Consider the following 23,889-nt stretch of genomic DNA (forward strand, 5'->3'; position numbering starts at 1 on the left):
TTTACATGACTTTCATTGTTATACTTATGAATAATTATGTATTTCAAATACATGTATTCATATGTATTTTACTGATAAATATTTATTACAGTGACTTTCACTGGTTGTTCTTAGATATATTTATACGTATTTAGATATATATAATTACAATCGTATTCACATGTATATGTGTGTATTTTAAATTTTTTGTATATTGTATTCATGCAGGTAGAATTTTTAAATTGTATTTAGATGTATTTAAATATGTTTGGATGTATTTACATGACTTTCATTGTTGTACTTATGAATAATATATATGTAATAATGTATTCACATGTATATGCGTGTATTTTTTTAACCATTTATACTGATCATATATATTGCGAAAAAATTAATTGCAGCTATACATTATTATGTATGTCAGAGGATTGTGAATGGAGATTTAAGGCTTCTAGCATTAACAAATCACAAATGTTCAAAGTGATAGAGTTCAATGATAAGCATACATGTCCGTTGAAAGATAAGGTGTATGAGCAACGTCAAGCAAGTAGTAGTCTTATCGGTGGTATGATTAGATCCAAGCTTACTAATCATAAGAGGAAATACACCCCAAAAGATATAATTAATGATGTGAAATCAGATTTTGGTGTAGATGTTAGTTATATGTTGGCGTGGCGGGCTAAAGAAAAGGCAATGGATTTTTTGAGAGGTGAACCGACTAATTCATACAATAAATTACCAAGGTACTTATATACAATGGATATGACATATCCTAGTTCACACATTAGAATGGTAAAATCGCCACAAAATGAGTTCATGTATGTGTATATATCTTTGTATGCCTTTATAAAGGGGTTCGATCACTGTAGACCCATTGTGATTGTGGATAAAAGCCACCTAAAATCGGCATACACCGGGACATTCGTCTCGGCCAGCACGTTGAATGGCGCAGGTGAGTATGGGGATTATAATAAAATTTGTTAATTTTACTGCCTATTAAAGATTGAAATACATATTTTTAATATGTATGCAATTGTATTTACATGTCATATACTGCCACTAGCATATGGTGTTATTGATTCAGAGAACGATGTTGCTTGGTCGTGGTTCTTTGAGCAATTCAAGGAAGCATATGGTGAGAGGAAAAACATGTGCATCGTTTCAGATAGGAATGAGAGCATCATCAAATCTGTATCGAGAGTGTATCCAATGGTACTACATTTTGCTTGTATATGGCATATATGGAATAACGTATATAAGAAATTCAAAAAGAGTCATTCAAAGTTGAGCGGGATATACTTCTCGAAGGCAAAAGCATGCACACAGGCTGAATTTGATAGTCTAATGGAGAAAGTGGAGAAAGTAAATATTAGGGTGAAAGAATACTTGAAATTAACTGGATGCGAAAAGTGGGCTAGGTTGTATGCACTTGTTAATAGGGGATGGACCATGACGTTAAATATTGCTGAGTCAATCAACGCCGCACTTGTGTCAGCAAGAGAATTGCCAATATACGACTTCCTCGAAGAAGTTAGGAAGATGTTTGGATGTTAGAATTGCAGCAATTGGAAAGAAACTTCACACACGTACACAACGCTTGGAAAAAAATACCAGGAGATGCTTACTTTGAATGAGGCAATGTCTACACGTATGATTGTAAGTTTTTTTTTAAAAGTCATTGTATCATGTATTTTCCCTGGTACAAGGTGTATTTATTTCTGATACAATTTCTACTATTCAAATACAGAATGCTCATTGTATTATAGCAATTGTGCATGCTTTCTGTTTTATGAAATTTTTAAAAACTGATCATTATATGTATGCATTACTTGTTTATACATTTGCATTTCATTGATTGAATTCAATGGTTTTGTTTCTAACCAGATGCATTTTCTAAGCAGATAGTCTATATGTTACTGTATATCACTATATTCGTCAGTTAAAATGTCATCATCTTTAATATTCTGCCAGCCTAAATATAGACTGTATTCCACGGTATTCAATATATTTCATTGTATATCACTGTATGTCTTTGTATTTTATGTCTACATATATGTTTGTATTTCATTGTATTTTATACATATATATTTGTTTGAATTCAATATAGATGATAATCCTGAAAGATAAATAAAAGTTTACTGCTGTATATTTAAATTATTTTTTAATTGTATCTATCTATATTGTATTTAATACGTCTATTCTTTATATATATATATATATATATATATATATATATATATGACTTTTTTTAAAAATGTTCAAAACTTATAGGTCTATGTTTAAATATAGGTTGTACCATCGACTGAATACTTGCATATGGTGAACGATGAAGGAAGGCATTATACTGTTTGCCTCTTAGAGAGAATGTGCAGTTGTGGGCGGTTCCAAGTTGACGAATTATCATGACCACATGCTTGGACTGTCTTGAAGAGCAAGTTTCTAATGCCAGAAGATCATTGCTCGAACTATTACAAACCAAAGTCTGTTGTAATGACATACGAGGTGCCCGTGTTTCCGCTGCCTGACAAAAATAAATGGAATATACCAGCACATATATCAGAGAAAGTTGTCTTACCACCCAATAGAAAAGACCTCCTGGAAGGCCAAAGAAGAAGCGCGATAAGCCGTTTAGTGAATTGTTGCAGAAGAAAAATCAATATTCGTGTAGCATATTTGGGCAGGGAGGACATAATAAGCGTACTTGTAGAAATGCTCCACGTAGGACTTAGTTCACATTTTGACTTATATTACTGCAATAACGATGTGTCATAGATTTCGGTGATATTGTGAAATAGTACATATTGATTAGTTGGTGTATTGGATTATTGCGTGAATACATACTGGTGAATATAATTTAGTAAACTGCTGAATACATACTGCATTTATATTTTGAATAAATATGAATACACACAGGTGCATTATATCTGAATAGATAATTACAATCTACTGAATACATATCAATAGAAAATGCATTATACATACAATACAATCTGAATATATTTAAATACATCTGAATACAAAATGCAGAGCACATACAGTACAATCTCACGAATATATTAATCTACTGAATATATTTGAGTACATGTGAATATAAAATGCAGTACACATACAGTACAATCTCTGCAATTTATCTCAAAACATGATACATATACAATCTGCTGAATATATATGAATATATATATACATATGAATACAATCTGCTAAATATATTTGAATATATGTGAATACAAAATGCAGAGCACATATATTACAATGTCCAGAATATATATTGAATACATAAGTAATTTCCTAAATATATTAATCTCCTGAATATATTTGAATACATGTGAATATAAAATGCAATACACATACAGTACAATCTCTTGAATATATATCAACACATGATGCATATACAACCTCGATATATATATATATATATATATATATATATATATATATATATATATATATATATATATATATATATATATATATATATATATATATATATATATATACGTATGAATACAATATGCTAAAGGATTATTTTTAGTAAACTGATGAATGCATATTGTATATATACATCTGATGAATACATAAGAATACAAACTGCTGAATATTAATTGCTGCACAAAACATTAAAACAACATGAATATTTGAAATAATAAACAACTGAATAAACACCATGGATACAGTGAATAAAGTAAAAATATGAGTTTTTCTTAACAAAACACCATCTTTACCAAAATAATATTCAAAAAACTGTATTCACATAAAACTATCTTCCAAAACTATATTCACCGAAAACTATTCTAAAACTATCTTCACATAAGTATCTAAATCTGTGATTTGCCTAACAATCTTTGAGGGTGCTTCGTTCTCGCTTATAGCATCATCGTCTATCTTCCGCATAGCATAGTCCCAAAGGAGGGCACCATATATTTGACAGAGTAAATTGGCATCAAATGTTATTTGTAGAACCAAACCAAAATTGCTGAGCTACTCTGCGTATGCCGCGACATGCAACCCACAATCCCTGAAAATGTAGATTGAAATAATTAAAAATAATTCAGATTATTAGATTTATAAATGATACAAGCAAGAGGATTGAATACATACATGCTCCCAGATTTTTGTTGCAGAAGATTTGAAATGAAAACAACATCAAAGGGATCAGTTTGTGCCTTGTCACTGTATGCTGAGTCATGAGACCAATCTATGCCTTGCTTATCTTTGTAAAAATCACTGATCGATAGATACAGAGGTACAAGCTTAGAAAGCTTATCTATCTCAGAACCCACATAGACATCATGACCTGCTGATCTGTATGAGTCATATACTTTGATACATCTCTCCTTGAATGAGACAACTGCCAATATCCAATGAAATTTGTCCTTCAAGTTGACTGGTATCAAGACATTGTCAACAGTATGTCATGGTACATTAGCTAGCAATCGGTAGCCCCTTATATACTCACATACCACATCCTCTTCTTTGGCTACATTTGTATTACTATCTGTATCAGCATACCTGTCGAAGATTTCAGCAATTCTTGTCTTGAATATACAATCAATAGTTGTATACTTGAAGTTGGTGGTTTGGTTGTACTTGCCCTTCTTTCTCAGGTAGTAAAATATGACATCAATATGCTATATATAAAATTGAATACATAGCATTAGTACATTGAATAAAATTAAAGAAAACAAACTTCATTGAAGAAACTTTATATATACATGTATTGTATATTGAAGAAACTGAATATAGAAGCCAGTACTGTTGAAAACAAATTGAATATAGTGTGTACAGTTAGATACATACTGCTGAATACATTTGAGTATTTAATACTGCATACAGTTAAATACATACTCATAACTAAAATATTGTTCTATATTAGTCGTACAGTTAAGAAACTAATGAAGAATGCATACTGCTTTTAACAAATTTCTAGAGAAAACAGTGAAACAAATATAAATATGAATACACAGAACCCATTGAATTAAACCAACAGCAGATAAAACTGTCCCAGGAACGGTGAATACAATATTTAACTGTATTTCTGTTAATATAGAATACATCTGTCTACATACCACATCAACAATGTAAATACAAATGAATACATAATTTTTGTCACTAGCAAATTTGTGAAATATGCAATTAGACAAACCAAACAGAAAAAAATGAATTAAACTGAAGTTAGAAGGGTTATATCTTACATTGTCATTCCATAGTTTACCGTCAAATGAGAGAAGGTAAAATCAATTTTTTTAAGTGACTTGATCAACTCCAAAATCCAACGGTTTAGGCAGTGTTGACTTATTTTTCTTGTAATGGTCTTCCATATCATTTCTACAATGAATTGGAAAAAATATTATATCCACTTTCTAATTGATAAATGCATATTATACATATCGGGAAAAAAACTTACTTTTGATCATGTTTAGCAAGAAGACCATCACGAACCCATTTCTCGTATTCCTGAATGACTAATGTAGGATGTGGCCCCGATATTAAATCATCTTCAAAGGGGTGTTTTTTGTCAAATATGAGAGTCAACTTTACTGAGGTACCTATTGTTCATTGAAGTCATTAATAAAGACATTTAATTATAGATATCATGGGGAAATAGACCATAACTTTATAATACATAGTTTTTGTTTAATAATTTACTAACCAGCGGAGTCGAAGTTTGACTCGTTAGGCGAAGAATATCATCGACTTGAACGCCGATTCCTATGGGAGGGTAAAGGGGTTGAATCAACATTTTTTGCTGCATGATGTATCACAATTCTAGTTTCTGAAATTTGACTTGGAAGAAACTTATCCGCCAACTCAAATTGTGATACATGTACTTTTCTGGATACACCCTCGTCAGATATAGGTGGTATGGTACACGACACCTCAGACTTAGTATTCCCCTCCATTCTTACTTTACCACAAACAGGATTAACCTCTGTAGATGCATTTAACGCGTCTTCAGTTGAAATAGCATGTGGGTATTGATCGTCATGAATGTCGGTGTTCAGCTTCCTTTGCATGGCCTAATAAAATAACCAATAGAATATATTAATATAGCACATGTTTTTCAGATGTGTATTCTATTAATGTATATATATGTATATGAGTGTATTATGAACCATGTATGTTGATGCATACATGGTTCAATTAAAAGAATAGTGAAGGTTGTTATAGAAAATGTATTTAGAAAACCGTAAAAACAAATGTAAAACTGAATTCACATGTATATAAGTGTATTCTGTAATATGTATGTTACAGTATACATGAGTAAACTGAGGAATAATAAAAGATGTTTTAAAATCTGTATTTAGATAATCATGAATACATATGTATAACTGATGTCACATGTATATACTTGTATTCTGTAATGTGTATGTTATTGTATAGATGATTAAACTGAATAATAGCAGAAACTAAATTACAATATATATTCTGTATATAGTTATATAAACATATACTAAAGAGGTTAAAAAATATTAACTTCTGAATTCTCGCCAACAGCTATATCACTATGTGTTTGGCATTTGGGATTATCTTGCAAGTTGGCATCAGATAGCATTTGAATACCATCATCATGTCTCCCGGTATATTTCTTTCTTTGGTATACCCTTTCTGTATTCTGATTGGCTTTAATCTGGTCAGAAAGCTTTTTAAAATTTTCATTGATCAATGTTCGTAGAGAAGTGAACTCGCCCATCACCTAATCAATACACAAATAATTAGAGAGGTGTTAGAAAACTATATGAAAGTTAATACATAAACTGTAAAGTTGAATATGTTTTAACAATACTCACATAATCCTTGGATGAATTTAGATCCTTTCTCAAAGAAGATAAATCACCTGATTTATAATCTGCTGGCTTCTTAACATGCAATACAATTTCTTTGATTTCAGATATGCCAGCAGGAGGAATCTTGGATTGAGGTATTGACGACACATGTGGAATTGGACTCTCTGCATTTGAGGGATCTACAATCTTCTGTTTGCGCTTTTTGTGAGGCGGTGATGAAGATGGACCAACACTTGCATCATGTTTCTTCTTAGGCTGAAGAGGCGGTGTAGGACTAAAGTCATCCGAATCATCTTCATTCTTATCTGAATAAGTAGGATTGTTCTCTACATCAACGCCTTCTGGAGAAATCTGAATAACATCAAGCTCTATATCGCTTGGTTGAATGTCATTGTAAACAATCTGAAAATAGAAATACACTCAAAGTGAACGACCTTTGCTATATGATTACAAAATTATACTCATTGAATTAAATATGTATCTGTAAACTATTTTCTGTATTCTAATGTATTCCAGTTAATTTGGAAAATAGGAAAATAAGATGTAGGTTGTATGCAACTGTATTTAATATTTAATTCTAACAATGTATTATGTATTGTACAGTATTTGACCTAATTTTGAAATAGGGACATTGATGTATGATGCATTGAACTATATTTTAATGAAAATTTCAACAAATGATTTCACTAACAGAAATATATTCTTAAAAAAAAACAGCCACTTAACGAATAGTAAATTACCATGTTTCCCTGGTCATTGAACATGTTGTTTATCATATAAGCATAAGTTGGTTGGTTGATAGTGAATTTCCAATTGAGTATTCTGGGTATCCGGTTATCAACTCGCAGTGCAATTTTGGGGTCAACCTTTGAACATCACTCATAAAACCACACTTGCATAGCGAGAGGCATCCCAGCTATCCTATAGTACTTCTTTTGAGAATCCATCTTCTTGCTAATAGATTTAATAAGGTATTGGAATGCATCCTTACTCCATGGATAATCAGAATATCTCTCACTCTCGACCAAGTTAAAATATAGTCCTGGGATTGTTGTGCTGTTCTTCTCGGAGGAAAATATAAATGTGTGTATGAAATACAACACATCTATCTTGATGGCATCCCCATCATTGTCATGACCCCAATTCTTGCCATCAAAGTATTTTAACAAATCTTTCTTCTTGACATTCTTTGTACCGCAAAATATGTATCAACAATCTTGTTAGGCACCTTTGTGTTAAACTGAAAATCATCAGGGTCACCAACACAATTGAGACCAGTGACAAGCGTAAACTCCCTGATTGAAAATGATAATGTTGTACCATTGACGTATATTGAAAATGAATCATCATGACTTTCTTCCAACTGCAGAACCATGAAGCACCTGAACAATTGATGTTGGACCTCACAACGCTTCATATCAAGAAAACTTCCAAATTAAATAGTACCAAATATTTTGTACTGCTCTGTAGTAAGTTTTTCTTTGAGGTCGAAGACTATATTTGTGTTAGTATATGAACTGATTTGCGGTGATAAAATATGCGAGTGTTTCACAAATAGTTTTATTTCCTGCATACAACAAGAATTACAAAAGATTTCATAAATCTTTTGCTATACATAACTCATTCATGTTTTGCAAACATAATGTATTGATAATTACCACAAAAAAATTGAGAGTTATGGCAATGACTGTTGTTGTAAATACAACAAAATACAGTTGGCTTGAGAATACACATGAAAATACTTAGTCGAAATACATAACTAAAACCAGAACAAATAGTGTATTTAAAAAAGCTGTGGAATGAACTTTTAAATACATCTAAATACAATATGTAAAAGGCACTGTAATAAGTACAAATCAGTGAATGAACTTTTGAATACATCTAAATACATCTAAATACAATATGCAAAAGACACTAGAGTAAGCACAAATCAGTGATGAAAATTTTGAATACATATAAATATATCTACATACAACATGCAAAAGTCATTGTAATAAGTACAAAATAGTGAAGGCACTTTTGAATACTTATGAATACATCTACATACAATATGCAAAAGTCATTGTAATAAGTACAAATACAGTGAATGAACTTTATAATTCTCCCATTATAATCCCTATATAACTTATTCACAAATCAAATTTTATATTACTATTAATTAATTTATATAACTTATAATAAAATCTATGTATTATTTCATACGAAATAAAACATAAAATAAGAAAATATATTCACAATATGCAAATAAAAGTACTATTCACAAATAAATATTATCATATTAGAAAATTTCAACAAAATAATTCATGTACAATTATTTATCCCCATAAAATCCGTATATCAATATTTACAACATCTAATAATGGAGTAATGGACTAATACAAGCAAGGAAAAGTGAAAACAAATTAAAGTAGAATATAAAAAGTATGGATCCTAAGCAAAAAGGGACAATGGCCAATCCACATTTATAGTACACCTAATGATAGTCCTAAGAATTCTCTTCACCACTACTTTCCTATAAATTTTAAAGTCCTCCACTTTCCTTTCTCCTGTAGTACCATCTTCATCATTTCCTTCTTTTTTCCTATAAATTAAATCTTGTAACTCCTATCTGCAAACTTTTCTTTTCATCTTCTCCCCTCTCTCTCTATATATATTCCAAATATATAGAGAGAGAAAACAAGATTTTCAAAAAAAAAAAAAGAATTAAGCATATGAGCCAATATTGTTGAAATACATTAATCAATCACATTTCAAAAATGTTGCCATTTGAAAGCATTCAAGAGGCAGAGATGTCTCTGGGGAGGAACTTGACATTTGCAGAGACATTGTGGTTCAAATACACAGCTGATAAATCAGATTTGTATCTTTATTGTCACAACACAATTTTCTTGATAATTTTTTACACATTGGTCCCTTTGCCTATGGTGATTATTGAGCTACTAAGGTCCAAGAAGTTGGAAATTTACAAGATTCAACCCAAGATCAGATTTTCTTTATCTGAAATGATGGAATGCTACAGAAAAGTCCTTACCACTTTTGTATTTGCTGTCAGTCCACTACAGTTCTTCTCTTACCCTATCATTCAGGTGTGTATTCGCGCACCCTATATAACTTCTTTTTCTGTATATATATTGACGCTGTAAATTTTCTTAGGTAACAATAGATAACTGTGTAAAATAAACCATAAGTAAATAACTTGTCATATATTAAGCTAAAAATATTTACACTATCGATGTGTATCAGTTAAATTGTTTGCATGTATTGCACGAACAAATACTTTTGTTTCATACAATTTCTAAGTATTTTAAAGTAGTTAGTCAAAAGGTGAGGAGGAGGGGGACTCATATATATTAAGAATTAAGATTAAGCTTAGTTAAGGAAACACGTAAATTAATTTATGTTTCTGTATGTGAATTTTGTTGAATTTGTTAGTATGTCTCTCTCTCTTTCCCTCTCCTATTCATCCTAAAAGACATTTTGAAATGACAAGAGCATTTCACCTTTTTTTTTTAATTAAAAAAGTTAGTAGGATTCTCCTTTTGATGCAAATGATGTGAAATTCTTACATATATTACATGTAGAAAACTGCCAATATTACCTTGCATGTATGAGTTAGGTTTAAAACTAACAATAGAAAATTCTGAAGCATTTCCTTAATTTCATTTATACATGTATATAATATACTTTGAAAGTATTAATTTGAAGCTCTTATAAATATTAAGGCATCAAAAAAACGTTTACAGACAGTGACGTGTACATCGTTGAATTACAGACGAGTTTTCAGTAATTTATACTGAAAGTTTCGATTTCTTGATTAAAGTTTAAGTCAAGGGATTAACAAACACTCAATCAACTCTAAAGCGATTGTGTTGAGATTTTGACATTTGTTTTTTCCTCCCTCTCCCAATTCCCTCTGATCCAGTTTAATTGATTTTTTGGCTATTTTTTCATACATATTAAAAAATTTATATCTTAACATTAATTAATAATAAAGTTGATCATATTAATATTAATTTGTTCATTAAAAATATAACAAATATTCTCATACTCTTTACTCCAAAGAAATTAATTTCTTCTTGATATATATCTGAAAAAAATTAAATATTATGGAGGGGAGGGAGTAGATGATATGTTGGTAAATTAAATAAAGCTTAAATGCAGCCCAAAAATTGATGCTATTATGTTGCAAAACAAGGGAAGAAAAGGTCAAGAAAGATAGAATAATATTATATTTTTGATTATTGATTTTTGTGCAGTGGGTTGGAATAAGGACAAGTTTGCCCCTGCCATGTGCATCAGAAGTGTTTTGGCAATTAGTGGTGTATTTCTTAGTTGAAGACTATGCAAACTATTGGCTTCACAGAATGCTCCATCATTATAAATGGGGTTATGACAAAATACACAGAGTACATCATGAATATGTGGCCCCAATTGGTTTTGCAGCACCTTATGCTCATTGGGCTGAGATTATTATCTTGGGCTTCGCTTCTTTCCTTGGCCCACTTATGGTCCCTTGTCACATGTTTACCTTTTGGCTTTGGTTCGTTTTGAGGCAAATTGAAGCCATTGAAACTCATAGCGGGTACATATATTCTTACTTCCTCTTTACTTTTTTTCGTCTAAAATTATTTTTTAATATATAATTTAATTATGCAGCTATGAATTTCCATGGAGTCCTTCAAAATATATACCATTTTATGGGGGAGCAATATATCATGACTATCACCATTTTGTTGGGGAAAGTTGTCACAGCAACTTTGCTTCAGTCTTCACTTACTGTGATTACATATATGGAACCGACAAGGTAAGTTAGAGTCAGTCCACTATTAACTTTATATACACAAATGAAATTTCAGTAGACAAAATGATTTCCTAATAAAAATACAAAATGTATTGGAAAAAGACCACATATGTTAACGAAATTGACATGTAAAACAATTTCCTTTTCTTTTTTATTTCTGTAGCTTATCTCAAAACACAAAAGATAAAAAAAAGGAATAAAATATTGAGGTTTTTGTTTTTGGATTGCGATGGTTTAGAATTTATATACTATTTATTATAGACTTTATTTTGATTTAATTAATGTTTGACCCTCTCCTACAACTTCTACTTTCCAGGGGTACCGGTACCAGAAGGAAGTCTTCGAAAAGGTATCAACAAAAATATTCTTTATTTTACTTTTCTACAAAAGAAGGTTATACTAGGAGCTATCCAGGTAGAAATGACATCAGGAAGCGGCTATTGTTTAAAAAGAAAGATTTAGCCGATGCGTCCTGAATTTTAGTTTTTCAATTTAATTTTTCTGGATACAAATATCGTAAATTGTTCTGTTCCTCTTTTCGTAAGGTAGAAATTAAAGAGTAGAAAGAAAGCATGTTTTGTTCTCTAACTTTGTGTTTTGTGAATATGACAGAGAAGAGAGAAGTTGAGAAGCATGGAAGACAATGTTAATGGATCTACAACTCCCTTCAAATCTGAATAAATAATGAAATAACTTTTTGAAACTCTGCCTTTTTTCATGTGTACTCCATTTCTCTTTCTATTTTGGGACAAGTTTGTTTTAGTACGTAATATGTTGGATTAAGTGTGAATGTGCTCCTCTATCAGGCACTGCTAAGTGCTTGCATAGTCTGTGTTTTTTATGTAAGCTTAATTAAGTAAAAGTTGTAGTTCTATGGTTAGTTCTAGAGTCCATTACTCCAATGATCACTAAACTATTCGAAATTATCTACTGAAGCCATTTTTCTTTCGTTTGTAACGAAAAAGTCACTTAACTATGCATATTGCACTCAGAAAATCATTCCACTAGATTTCTCAAATTTTTCGCTACAAAATAGTACCTATTTTATCCTCTAAATTATCAACTTTTGTCCTTTTTTTTTTTTTTTTTACTTTTTAATATTATTTTTTTTTCTTTAAAATTTATATTATGGACTTATCTAAACAAAAAATAATTTTTTTATGATCATCTTTTGCAACGATATTAAACTATACTTTATATTGTTCTTTTACATTTTTACGATGCAAGTATACTTAACGTTGCACTAATTGACTATAATTTATTCATATATTGAATCATTAGTACATTTCACATGTAAAAGTAAAATGCCCTACTCGGGTACTATGCTAGCTAATCATATAGTATAAGACAAGACGTGAAAGATTGAGATATACACCATTTGTTTTTTAAAGAAAAAAGAGAAAAACCTCTCATTCTCTTAAGGATTGAAATTGAAAGACTAAAAGGCTAAATATGACTTCAAGACGATAGTTGCATTTATCACTTTTGTTTTAGCATATATTTTATTCATATTTTACAAGAAAACAGCAAAAGAGTTTTTTCTCTTCTTCTTCCAAATAGCAAAAAGGTTCAACTGAGCCAGAATTTGGGATTGTGCACTGTTGAGATAGGAATGGTTATTAATAAACTATTTACCAGAACAAACCAAGAAGCCCGTCTAGCTCAGTTGGTAGAGCGCAAAGCTCTTAACCTTGTGGTCGTGGGTTCGAGCCCCACGGTGGGCGATTGATTTCTTTTATCCTTTTTTGATCAACTAAGGATAGAGTTTTTTTTGGTTAAAAAGTCAAGAGGCAATATGGTTTTATCTCGAAATTTGCTAGATTACAATTACAATTTTTTCTCAATGGCAATTCTTTCACTGATGTGATTGACGGAAAAAAGAATTGGTCATTAAAGACACCAATTAGTTATTAAATATGCATCCGCTACTTTTATTTGGGCAAAAACTTATCCGTATCGATTGTTTATATTTATAAGGCTTTCTTCCTCCCTTCACTCCATCCCTAGCTACTATAAGGACGGAACTATGCTTTTTTCCTTTGGTATTTTAAATTATAATAGTTTAGTTTGTGAACGTTCATTTTGTTGGTGAGGGTTTAATTTCTCACCATGTTATCCTCTTCTCTATTTCCCGAATTCCTCCTTATATATTTGACGTGTCGTAGCAGGTTATTTATCTCCATTTTTATGTTATTAATCTCTCTTATTATGGACAATATGTATCTTTAAATAACTTGATAATGTAAAATTTTGTTTACCTTGACACTATATAGAAATTGTATTGACATGTAATAGGTAAGTTTGGATCTAAGTTGCATGAAAACTATTCTTTGGATAAAGAATAAAGTGTACAAGGAATTACAAACATATAGTGCGGATAATTCTATCTGGCTTGTATAACCTCTGTGGGGGAAGTGCACATATAGCCACTGATTAGAGATGTCTTTACTTTTTAGCCACTGTTTTAAATGTATTTACTCTTTAGTTAGTGCTTAATAAATTTTTATCCGCCGGATAAAAATACCCCTGTACTAGACATAGATATTGTGTAAATATTAAGGATATGGTGTCCTTAACTTCATGAATGTTGTGTAAATATTTGGGTCAAAGTATCCTGTATTTGCACCTTCTGCTGCTAAACTTTAGGACATCATGTCCTTAACTTTATATGTGTAGTGTAAATGTTAAGGGCATGGTGTCTTTAACTTCATGTGTGCAATGTAAATGTTAAAGACATAATATCATTAACTTGTTTTTGCAACTTCTGTTGTTAAACTTTAGGATACCATATCCTTAACTTCATATGTATAGTGTAAATGTTAAGGACATGGTGTCCTTAACTTCATGTATGCAATATAAATGTTAAAGACATAATGTCCTTAACTTGTATTTGCACCTCCTGTTGTTAAACTTTAGGATATCATGTCCTTAACTTTATATGTGCAGTGTAAATATTAAGGATGTGGTGTCCTTAACTTCATGTGTTCATTGTAAATATTAAGGACATAGTGTCCTTAACTTCATGAGTGATGTGTAAATATTAAGGACAAAGTGTCCTATATTTGCACCTTCTGCTGATAAACTTTAGGACATCATGTCCTTAACTTCATATGTGCAATGTAAATGTTAAGGATATGGTGTCCTTAACTTCATGTGTGTAATGTAAAAATGTTAAGGACATAATATCATTAACTTGTATTTGTAACTTCTGTTGTTAAACTTTAGGACATCATGTCCTTAACTTCATATGTATAGTGTAAATGTTAAGGACATGGTGTCCTTAACTTCATAAGTGATGTATAAATATTAAGGACATGATGTCCTTAACTTCATATGTGCAGTGTAAATGTTAAGAACATGGTGTCCTTAACTTCATGTGTGCAATGTAAATTTTAAGGACATAATATCATTAACTTGTATTTGCAACTTATGTTGTTAAACTTTAGGACACCACGTCCTTAACTTCATATGTGCAATGTAAATATTAAGGACATGGTGTCATTAACTTCATATGTGCAGTGTAAATATTAAGGACATGGTGTCCTTAACTTCACGTGTGCAATGTAAATGTTAAGGACATAATATCATTAACTTATATTTGCAACTTCTGTTGTTAAACTATAGGACATAATGTCCTTAACTTCATATGTGCATTGTAAATGTTAAGGACATGGTGTCCTTAACTTCATGTGTGCAATGTAAATGTTAAGGACATAGTGTCCTTAATATTTTACACATCACTCATGAAGTTAAGGATACCATATCCTTAATATTTATACATTACTCATGAAGAAAGGGTAGACTTTTCGTATCAATTTGATAGAGTAGTGGCTATTTTTGCTCAACATTAAAAACACTCGCTAAAAAGTAAATACCACTTAAAAAAGTGACTATACCACGCCATTTCTACTAGAGTTTATGGAGACCCAACTCATGTCATAGATTTAAAACCGTTATTGGACAATGATAGTGATGGGAGATTTTAATATATTCGAGAGGAACTTCATGTCTTCAAGTCTCCCCCAAAAAGCCGTTAATCTTTCAAGAGCCTTATAAAAAACATTAGTGCTTGTTATGAAAGTAGATAACGCTACTCCACAAAGGTTATCCAAGCCAGATAGAATTATCCGAACAATATGTTTGTAATTCCTTGTACACTTTATTCTTTATCCAAAGAATAGTTTTCATGCAACTTAGATCCAAATTTACAAATTACATGTCAATACAACTTCTATATTGTATACGGTCGAAATAAATTTCGGTCTTCCTACGTTCGATCGAGTTCAAGTGTTAAAAAGTCGGAATGAGATTTTGGGAGTGAGCTCCGAAGTCAGTACTAACAAGCCTCGAGTCCGAAGGTCGCTCGAGGAGTCGGCTCGGAAACCTTATCGAGCCTGTGACCGAATCGATCCGCAAGACACTGCTACGAGGTCGAAAATGTGCGACGTCCATCTCTAAGGTCGAACTCGAGCCAAGACCGAAGGCCCCGACCCAGTAACGAGTTCGAGCCAGTATCGAGCTCACAGACAAGAGCCGTTACAACCGCACCAAGAGAGAGAATTTTGGCAGGAATCGAGAAAGAGACAAGTCATCATGGGCCTTCCACTATATGCTTTATTTTATTATTTTTTGTAATGACCCTCTACTATAAAAGAGGGATCCTTATAAGCTATGGGGGCAAGAAAGAAAAACACACTATAACCAAAAATCACTTCTTATATTGAAAGATATCCCTTTGTGCTTGTTTTACTTTATCTTATTCATTCTTGTTGCTCACTATTTGGATTCTCATAGTTAAGAATACACATATCTTTATTTTTCTACACGATTTATGTCGAATTGTATCGCACATCCTTAGAATCATATACAAATATAGTGTTATCCGATTTTTTCGATAAACAGTTTGGCGCCCACCGTGGGGCTAAGGGTAACAGTGATCGTTTGATATAAATCTAAAGTGCACGCCAGCTTGCAACTTCAAATCAGCAATGGCTTTACCTATCGACCATGAAGCCGGCCTTCAAGATGAAACCAACAACTTGGCACCCGGGGCCGGAAGGCCACTTAACGATGGCACCGAAGCTCGAATCGTAGTACCCGAAATTCGAGCCGAAGTACCATTGGATGTCAATTCACAAATAGCTTTGGAGGTGAATCAGCGTTCCGAACCGGAAAGAAGCATTCAGGGCAGTACTCGATCCGTAGCCCGAGACACCCATAACGCGAGGAAAATCGGGGCCAACTTACGTATGATCTTCGAGATGCTACAAGCCCAACAAGTAGCGATAGCTCAGTTACAGAGCCAAACTCGCATACAAAGCAGGCCGGAATCCAATCCACTTCGAGAAATCACCCCCAGAACAGAGCCCGCCATAGTGAAATCAAACGGGCAAGAATCAGGGACCACTCCCGGAATTACTAAATTGCTCGAGGAACTCACAAAATGAGTCAAAGCCAATGACAAGAGAGTGGAAACATACAATGTCAGGGTCGATCATATCCCGGGGGCTCCACCAATGATAAAAGGGTTTGATTCGAAAAAAATCATACAAAAGCCTTTTCCCTCAAGTGCGGCACCGAAACCAATCCCCAAAAAATTCCGTATGCCCGAAATTCCCAAATATAACGGTACGATCGATCCTAACGAACATGTCACATCTTACACATGTGCCATCAAAGGTAACGATTTGGAGGACGAGGAGATCGAATTCGTGTTGTTGGAAAAGTTTGGGGAGACCATCTCGAAGGGAGCGATGATCTGGTATCACAATTTACCACCAAATTCCATCGATTCTTTTGCCATGTTAGCAGATTCGTTCGTAAAGGCACATGCTGGTGCCATAAAGGTTGCAACAAGTAAATCAGACCTCTTCAAAGTAAAGAAAATGGGTAATGAAATGTTGAGGGTGTTCATATCCCGATTTCAAATGGAACGCATGGAATTGCCACCGTTCACAGACGATTGGGCCGTACAAGCTTTCACCCAAGGATTGAATGAGTTTAGTTCGACAGCGTCACATCGGCTGAAACAAAATTTGATCGAGTATCTAGCAATAACTTTGGCAGATGTACACAACCAATACCAATCGAAAATTAGGGTCGAGGATGATCAGTTGGGAGCTCCGTATGGACCCGTGCATCAGAACAGGACAGCTACTAAAAACCAAAAGGAGATCGACAGAGAACAAAGGTCGAACAAAGACCGATATCAACCGTACGTCACAGATCGGGTGAACAACAGTTCAGCACACAATCCAGTTCGAAACAATCGAAGGATTGATCAAGGGCAAAATTCTCGGGGACTTATGAGTAAGAGCGACTTTAATAAATATGCCGATCCTATAGAAGCACCTTGATTATCAGAATATAACTTCAACGTTGGTGCATCCGCTATCGTGTCGGCTATCGAACGCATCAAGGACACTAAATGGCCTCGACCCATGCAGACCGATCCTGCCCAAAGAAATCCTAATCAAATGTGCGAATATCATGGCACCCATGGACACAGAACGGAAGATTGTAGGCAACTAAGAGAGGAAATAGCCCGCTTATTTAACAAAGGGTACCTTCGGGAATTTTTGAGTGATAGGGCGAAGAACCATTTTAAAAACAGGAATTTCGGCAAGCAAAACGAGCAAGAAGAACCGCAGCACGTCATTTACATGATCATCGGCGGCATCGATACCCCTCAGGGACCAGTGCTTAAACGCACTAAAACATCGATTGTGAAAGAAAAACGATCTCGGACTTAAGATTACGCACCCATGGGGACTTTGTCCTTCGATGATGAAGATGCAGAAGGGGTCATCCAACCTCATAACGACGCACTGGTAATATCCGTACTCATGAATAAAACTAAAATTAAGCGTGTGTTAATCGATCCAGGCAGCTCGGCCAACATCATCAGATTGAAGGTCGTAGAACAGCTCGACCTGCAGGACCAGATCGTACCCGCAACTCTGGTTCTAAACGGGTTCAATATGGCATGTGAAACCACCAAAGGTGAGATAATCCTACCAATAAACGTGGCCGGAACCCTCCAGGAAACAAAGTTTCATGTGATCAAAGGCGATATGAGATATAACACCCTTTTCGGAAGGCCATGGATCCACAACATAAGAGTTGTACCTTCGACCCTACACCAGTCCCTCAAATTTCCGACATCGAGAGGTGTCAAGATGGTGTACGGAGAACAACCAGCGGCAAAGAAAATGTTCGCCGTCGAGGAAGCTAAACCAATGTCCTCGCCTTCGCTGATAAAGGGATCGGGCTCAGAAGGAGAACGGGACACCAAATAGCAATCACAGACATCGGCTTTGACCCAGCTAGATAACCAGAAGATCGAAGATGATGATGATCAAAGGGTCCCTCGATCTTTCATGATTCCCGATGACTCCGACGCCACCAAATCAACAATCGAGGAACTAGAGCAAGTCACACTAATCGAGCACTGGCCCGAGCGAAAGGTATACTTGGGAACGGGGTTGAGCCCCGAACTCAGGATGAAACTTGTTCAATTTCTTATCGATAACATCTATTGTTTTGCCTGGTCCCATTAAGATATAACAGGAATCCCACCGGACATAACAACGCATCAGCTAAACTTGGACCCTAGGTTCAGACCGGTGAAGCAAAAGAGAATACCCTAGTCCGAGGGAAAGCACGCATTCATAAAGGACGAGGTAACCAAGCTTCTCAAGATAGGGTCCATTCGGGAGGTGAAATATCCCGAATGGTTAGCCAACGTAGTTGTAGTGCCTAAAAAAGGGAACAAACTTAGAATGTGTGTGGACTAGAAGGATTTGAACAAAGCGTGCCCCAAAGATTCCTTTCCGCTGTCCAACATCGATCGCATGATCGATGCCACGGCCGGCCACGAGATCCTCACTTTTCTCGATGCCTATTCCGGATATAATCAAATCTAGATGAACCCGGAGGACCAGGAAAAGACTTCATTTATCACCAAATATGGAACATATTGTTATAATGTGATGCCCTTCGGGCTAAAAAATGCAGGGGCTACTTACCAACGCCTAGTAAATAAAATAGTCGAAGAACAAATAGGAAAATCAATGGAAGTTTATATTGATGACATGCTAGTTAAATCCCTACGCGCAGAGGACAATTTGACCCATTTGCAGGAAACAATCGAAATTTTGAGGAAATACAACATGAAGCTCAACCCCGAAAAATATGCTTTTGGGGTCGGTTCGGGCAAGTTCCTCGGCTTCATGGTGTCAAATCGGAGAATCGAGATTAACCCCGATAAAATCAAGGCCATCGAAGACATCGTCGTTGTGGACAACATGAAAGCCGTACAAAGGCTAACAGGTCGGATTGCAGCCTTAGGCCGATTCATTTCGAGATCATCTGATCGAAGTCACTAATTTTTCTCTCTACTCAAAAAGAAGAACAATTTTGCTTGGACCCCGGAGTACCAACAAGCATTAAAGGAACTAAAACGATATCTATCAAGCCCACCACTACTTCACACTCCAAAAACAGACGAAAAACTTTGCTTGTACTTGGCAGTATCGAAAATCGCCGTAAGCGGTGTCCTAGTTCGAGAAGAGCAAGGTACGCAATTCCCCGTTTATTATATGAGTCGAACCTTAGGAGAAGCAGAGACTAGATATCCGCTCCGAGAAAAAATGTCACTTGCACTGATAAGCACCTCTAGAAAGTTAAGGCAATACTTTCAGTGTCATCCCATATGCGTATTAACCACTTACCCGCTTCGTAATATTTTGCACAAACCCGAGCTATTAGGCCGACTGGCCAAATTGGGCGTCGAACTCAGTGGGTACGATATCGAATATCAACCCCGTACGACCATCAAGTCTCAAATTTTAGCAGACTTCGTGACTGATTTCATGCCAACCCTAGTACCTGAAGTCGAAAAAGAACTCCTGTTGAAATCAGGTACATCATCGGGGGTATGGATCCTTTTTACGAACGGGGCTTCGAACGTGAAAGGGTCCGGGCTAGGCATAGTTTTGAAACCACCCACGGGTAACACTATTAGGCAATCTACTAAAACTATCAGGTTGACTAACAACGAGGCCGAGTATAAAGCCATGATTGCAGGTCTCGAGCAAGCTAGAAACTTGGGAGCAGAAGTCATTGAAGCCAATTGTGACTCTTTACTGGTGGTGAGTCATGTAAACAAAACCTTCGAAGTTCGAGAAGGTAGAATGCAAAGGTATTTAGACAAACTGCTTGTCACTTTGCACCATTTCAAACAATGGACTTTACGGCATATTCCACGAGAACAGAATAATAAGGCCGATACGCTTGCGAATTTGGGATCGTCGGTTGAGGTAGATAACTTGGGCTCAGGGAATGTTGTTCAACTTTCGAGATCGGTAATCGAAGAAGGTCACGCCGAGATAAATTCTAGAAGCTTAACCTGGGATTGGAAAAACAAGTATATTGAATACTTAAAGAGCGAAAAGCTCCCATCGGACCCTAAAGATTCTAGGACCCTACGGACTAAAGCTGCTCGATTCACGTTGGCTTCAGACAGAACACTGTACTGAAGGATATTCGATGGACCGTTGGCAGTATGCTTGGGTCCGGGAGATACCGATTACATCCTACGGGAAGTGCACGAGGGCACTTGCGGGAATCACTCCGGTGTCGACACATAAGTTCGAAAAATAATCAGAGCAGGGTATTATTGGATCGATATGGGCAAAGATGCGAAGGAATTTGTTCGTAAATGTGACAAATGTCAAAGGTTTGCGCCAATGATCCATCAACCCGGAGAGCAACTTCACTCAGTCCTATCCCCAGTGGCCGTTCATGAAATGGGGAATGGATATCATCGGCCCTCTGCCATCGACCCCAGGTAAAGCCAAACTCATTTTATTTATGACTGACTATTTTTCTAAATGGGTTGAAGCACAGGCGTTCGAGAAAATAAGAGAGAAAGAAGTTATAGACTTTATTTGGGATTATATCATATGCCGATTCGGGATACCCGCCGAAATAGTATGTGACAATGGAAAATAATTCGTTGGCAGCAAAGTAACAAGATTCCTCGAAGATCACAAAATAAGAAGGATACTATCGACGCCATACCACCCCAGTGGGAATGGACAGGCCGAATCAACGAACAAAACTGTCATTCAAAACCTAAAGAAGAGGTTGAACGACGCTAAAGGAAAATAGAGAGAAATCGTGCCCGAAGTCCTTTGGGCATATCGGATGACGTCAAAATCAGTACGGGGGCGACCCCATTCTCCTTAGTTTATGGGTCTGAAGCATTGATACTAGTCGAAGTTGGTAAACCCAGTACGAGATTTCGATTCGCGATGGAAGAATCAAATAACGAGGCTATGAATACCAGCCTCGAATTATCGGACGAAAGACGAGAAGCTGCTCTCGTCCAATTGGCCGCCCAAAAGCAGCGAATCGAAAGATATTATAATCGAAGAACCAAGCTCCGCCATTTCAAGCCCTGGGACTTAGTGTTAAGAAAATTCACTATCAATACCCGAAATCTGAACGAAGAAAAACTAGGACCGAATTGGGAAGGACCATATCAGGTGCTCGAGAACATCGAAAAAGGATCGTACATGCTCGGCATTATAAACGGCAAACAGCTATCAAGTAGCTGGAATGTATCACATCTGAAACGGTACTACTGCTAAGAAGTCCGAACAAGGGCCAAGATGGATCTTTCGATTGAAAGCATGCGTTGTACCCTTTTTCCCTTAGACCGGTTTAATCCCAAATAGGTTTTTCGGCAAGGTTTTTAATGAGGCAACCATTGATCGTGCTGCACTTACAACAATATATGAGGCCTCTTTACAATCGACCTCGAATACTGAGGGGGCATTAGGCCCTCAAATACATCGAGTTCAGATACAAGAGAGTTATTTCACAACAATATGGTTCCAATAGGAAAAATTGTAAGAGCCAAATGGTCAAAACGAACCATGCTTATTGGCCCGAACCCAGGCGCGAAACATGAACACATGTGTAATGACGTGCGAAGAAAGTTCTCTTCTTTATCGACATCTTTTATCCAAGGAAAATTCCTTTATTTGGAGATTTATTATGCAAACAGAATCAAGTTAAATTCGACCGTTATGCCTACGGGCTACCTTTTATTTTTCGAGTTTGAGCAAGCACTCACTCGACCACTAAGCCTACGGGCTACATTGCATCTAGTTCAAATCATTCACTCGACTGATAAGCCTACGGGCTACTTTTTATTTCGAGTTCGAGCAAGCACTCACTCGACCACTAAGCCTACGGGCAACTTCGAATGTTATGCCTACGGGCTACATTGCATCTAGTTCGAGTCATTCACTCGACTGATAAGCCTACGGGCTACCTTTTATTTTTCGAGTTCGAGAAAGCACTCACTCGACCACTAAGCCTACGGGCTACATTGCATCGAGTTTGAGTCATTCACTCGACTGATAAGCCTACGGGCTACTTTTTATTTCGAGTTCGAGCAAGCATTCACTCGACCACTAAGCCTACGGGCTACTTTGACCATCATGCCTACGGGCTATATTGCATCGAGTTCGAGTCATTCACTCGACTGATAAGCCTACGGGCAACTTCGAACGTTATGCCTACGGGCTACATTGCATCCAGTTCGAGTCATTCGCTCGACTGATAAGCCTACGGGCTACCTTTTATTTTTCGAGTTCGAGCAAGCACTCACTCGACCACTAAGCCTACGGGCTATATTGCATCGAGTTCGAATTATTCACTCGACTGATAAGCCTACGGGCTACTTTTTATTTCGAGTTCGAGCAAGCACTCACTCGACCACTAAGCCTACGGGTAACTTCGAATGTTATGCCTACGGGCTACATTGCATCGAGTTCGAATCATTCACTCGACTAATAAGCCTACGGGCTACCTTCTATTTTTCGAGTTCGAGCAAGCACTCACTCGACCACTAAGCCTACGGGCTACATTGCATCGAGTTCGAGTCATTCACTCGACTAATAAGCCTACAGGCTACCTTTTATTTTTCGAGTTCAAGCAAGCACTCACTCGACCACTAAGCCTACGGGGTACATTGCATCGAGTTCGAGTCATTCACTCGACTGATAAGCCTACGAGCTACTTTTTATTTCGAGTTCGAGCACGCATTCACTCGACCACTAAGCCTACGGGTTACTTCGACCATTATGCCTACGGGCTACATTGCATCGAGATCGAGTCATTCACTCGACTGATAAGCCTACGGGCTACTTTTTATTTCGAGTTCGAGCAAGCATTCACTCGACCACTAAGCCTACGGGATACTTCGATCATTACGCCTAACGGGCTGCATTGCATCGAGTTCGAATCATT

General features: G+C 35.6%; 2 protein-coding genes and 1 non-coding gene across 3 annotated transcripts; all 3 read left to right on the top strand.

The window, feature by feature from the left end:
* The first annotated feature begins 396 nt into the window (after positions 1-396).
* Positions 397-1,533, top strand: LOC108943476 (uncharacterized). Its single transcript, XM_070195597.1, has 2 exons — positions 397-931; positions 1,043-1,533. The coding sequence occupies exons 1-2, from the start codon at positions 397-399 to the stop codon at positions 1,531-1,533; spliced, it is 1,026 nt and encodes a 341-aa protein (XP_070051698.1).
* Positions 1,534-9,317: 7,784 nt separating this feature from the next.
* LOC104085939 (methylsterol monooxygenase 1-1-like) lies at positions 9,318-12,445 on the top strand. Its single transcript, XM_009590060.4, has 5 exons — positions 9,318-9,850; positions 11,021-11,346; positions 11,421-11,568; positions 11,882-11,914; positions 12,178-12,445. Exons 1-5 carry the CDS (start codon positions 9,521-9,523, stop codon positions 12,244-12,246), a joined length of 906 nt encoding a protein of 301 aa, XP_009588355.1. The 5' UTR covers positions 9,318-9,520; the 3' UTR covers positions 12,247-12,445.
* Positions 12,446-13,216: 771 nt separating this feature from the next.
* TRNAK-CUU (transfer RNA lysine (anticodon CUU)) lies at positions 13,217-13,289 on the top strand. Its single transcript has one exon. It is a non-coding gene; the product is annotated as a tRNA-Lys (tRNA).
* Positions 13,290-23,889: the final 10,600 nt, after the last annotated feature.

The sequence above is a fragment of the Nicotiana tomentosiformis genome, chromosome 1, assembly GCF_000390325.3.
Source record: "Nicotiana tomentosiformis chromosome 1, ASM39032v3, whole genome shotgun sequence".
Taxonomy (NCBI): domain Eukaryota; kingdom Viridiplantae; phylum Streptophyta; class Magnoliopsida; order Solanales; family Solanaceae; genus Nicotiana; species Nicotiana tomentosiformis.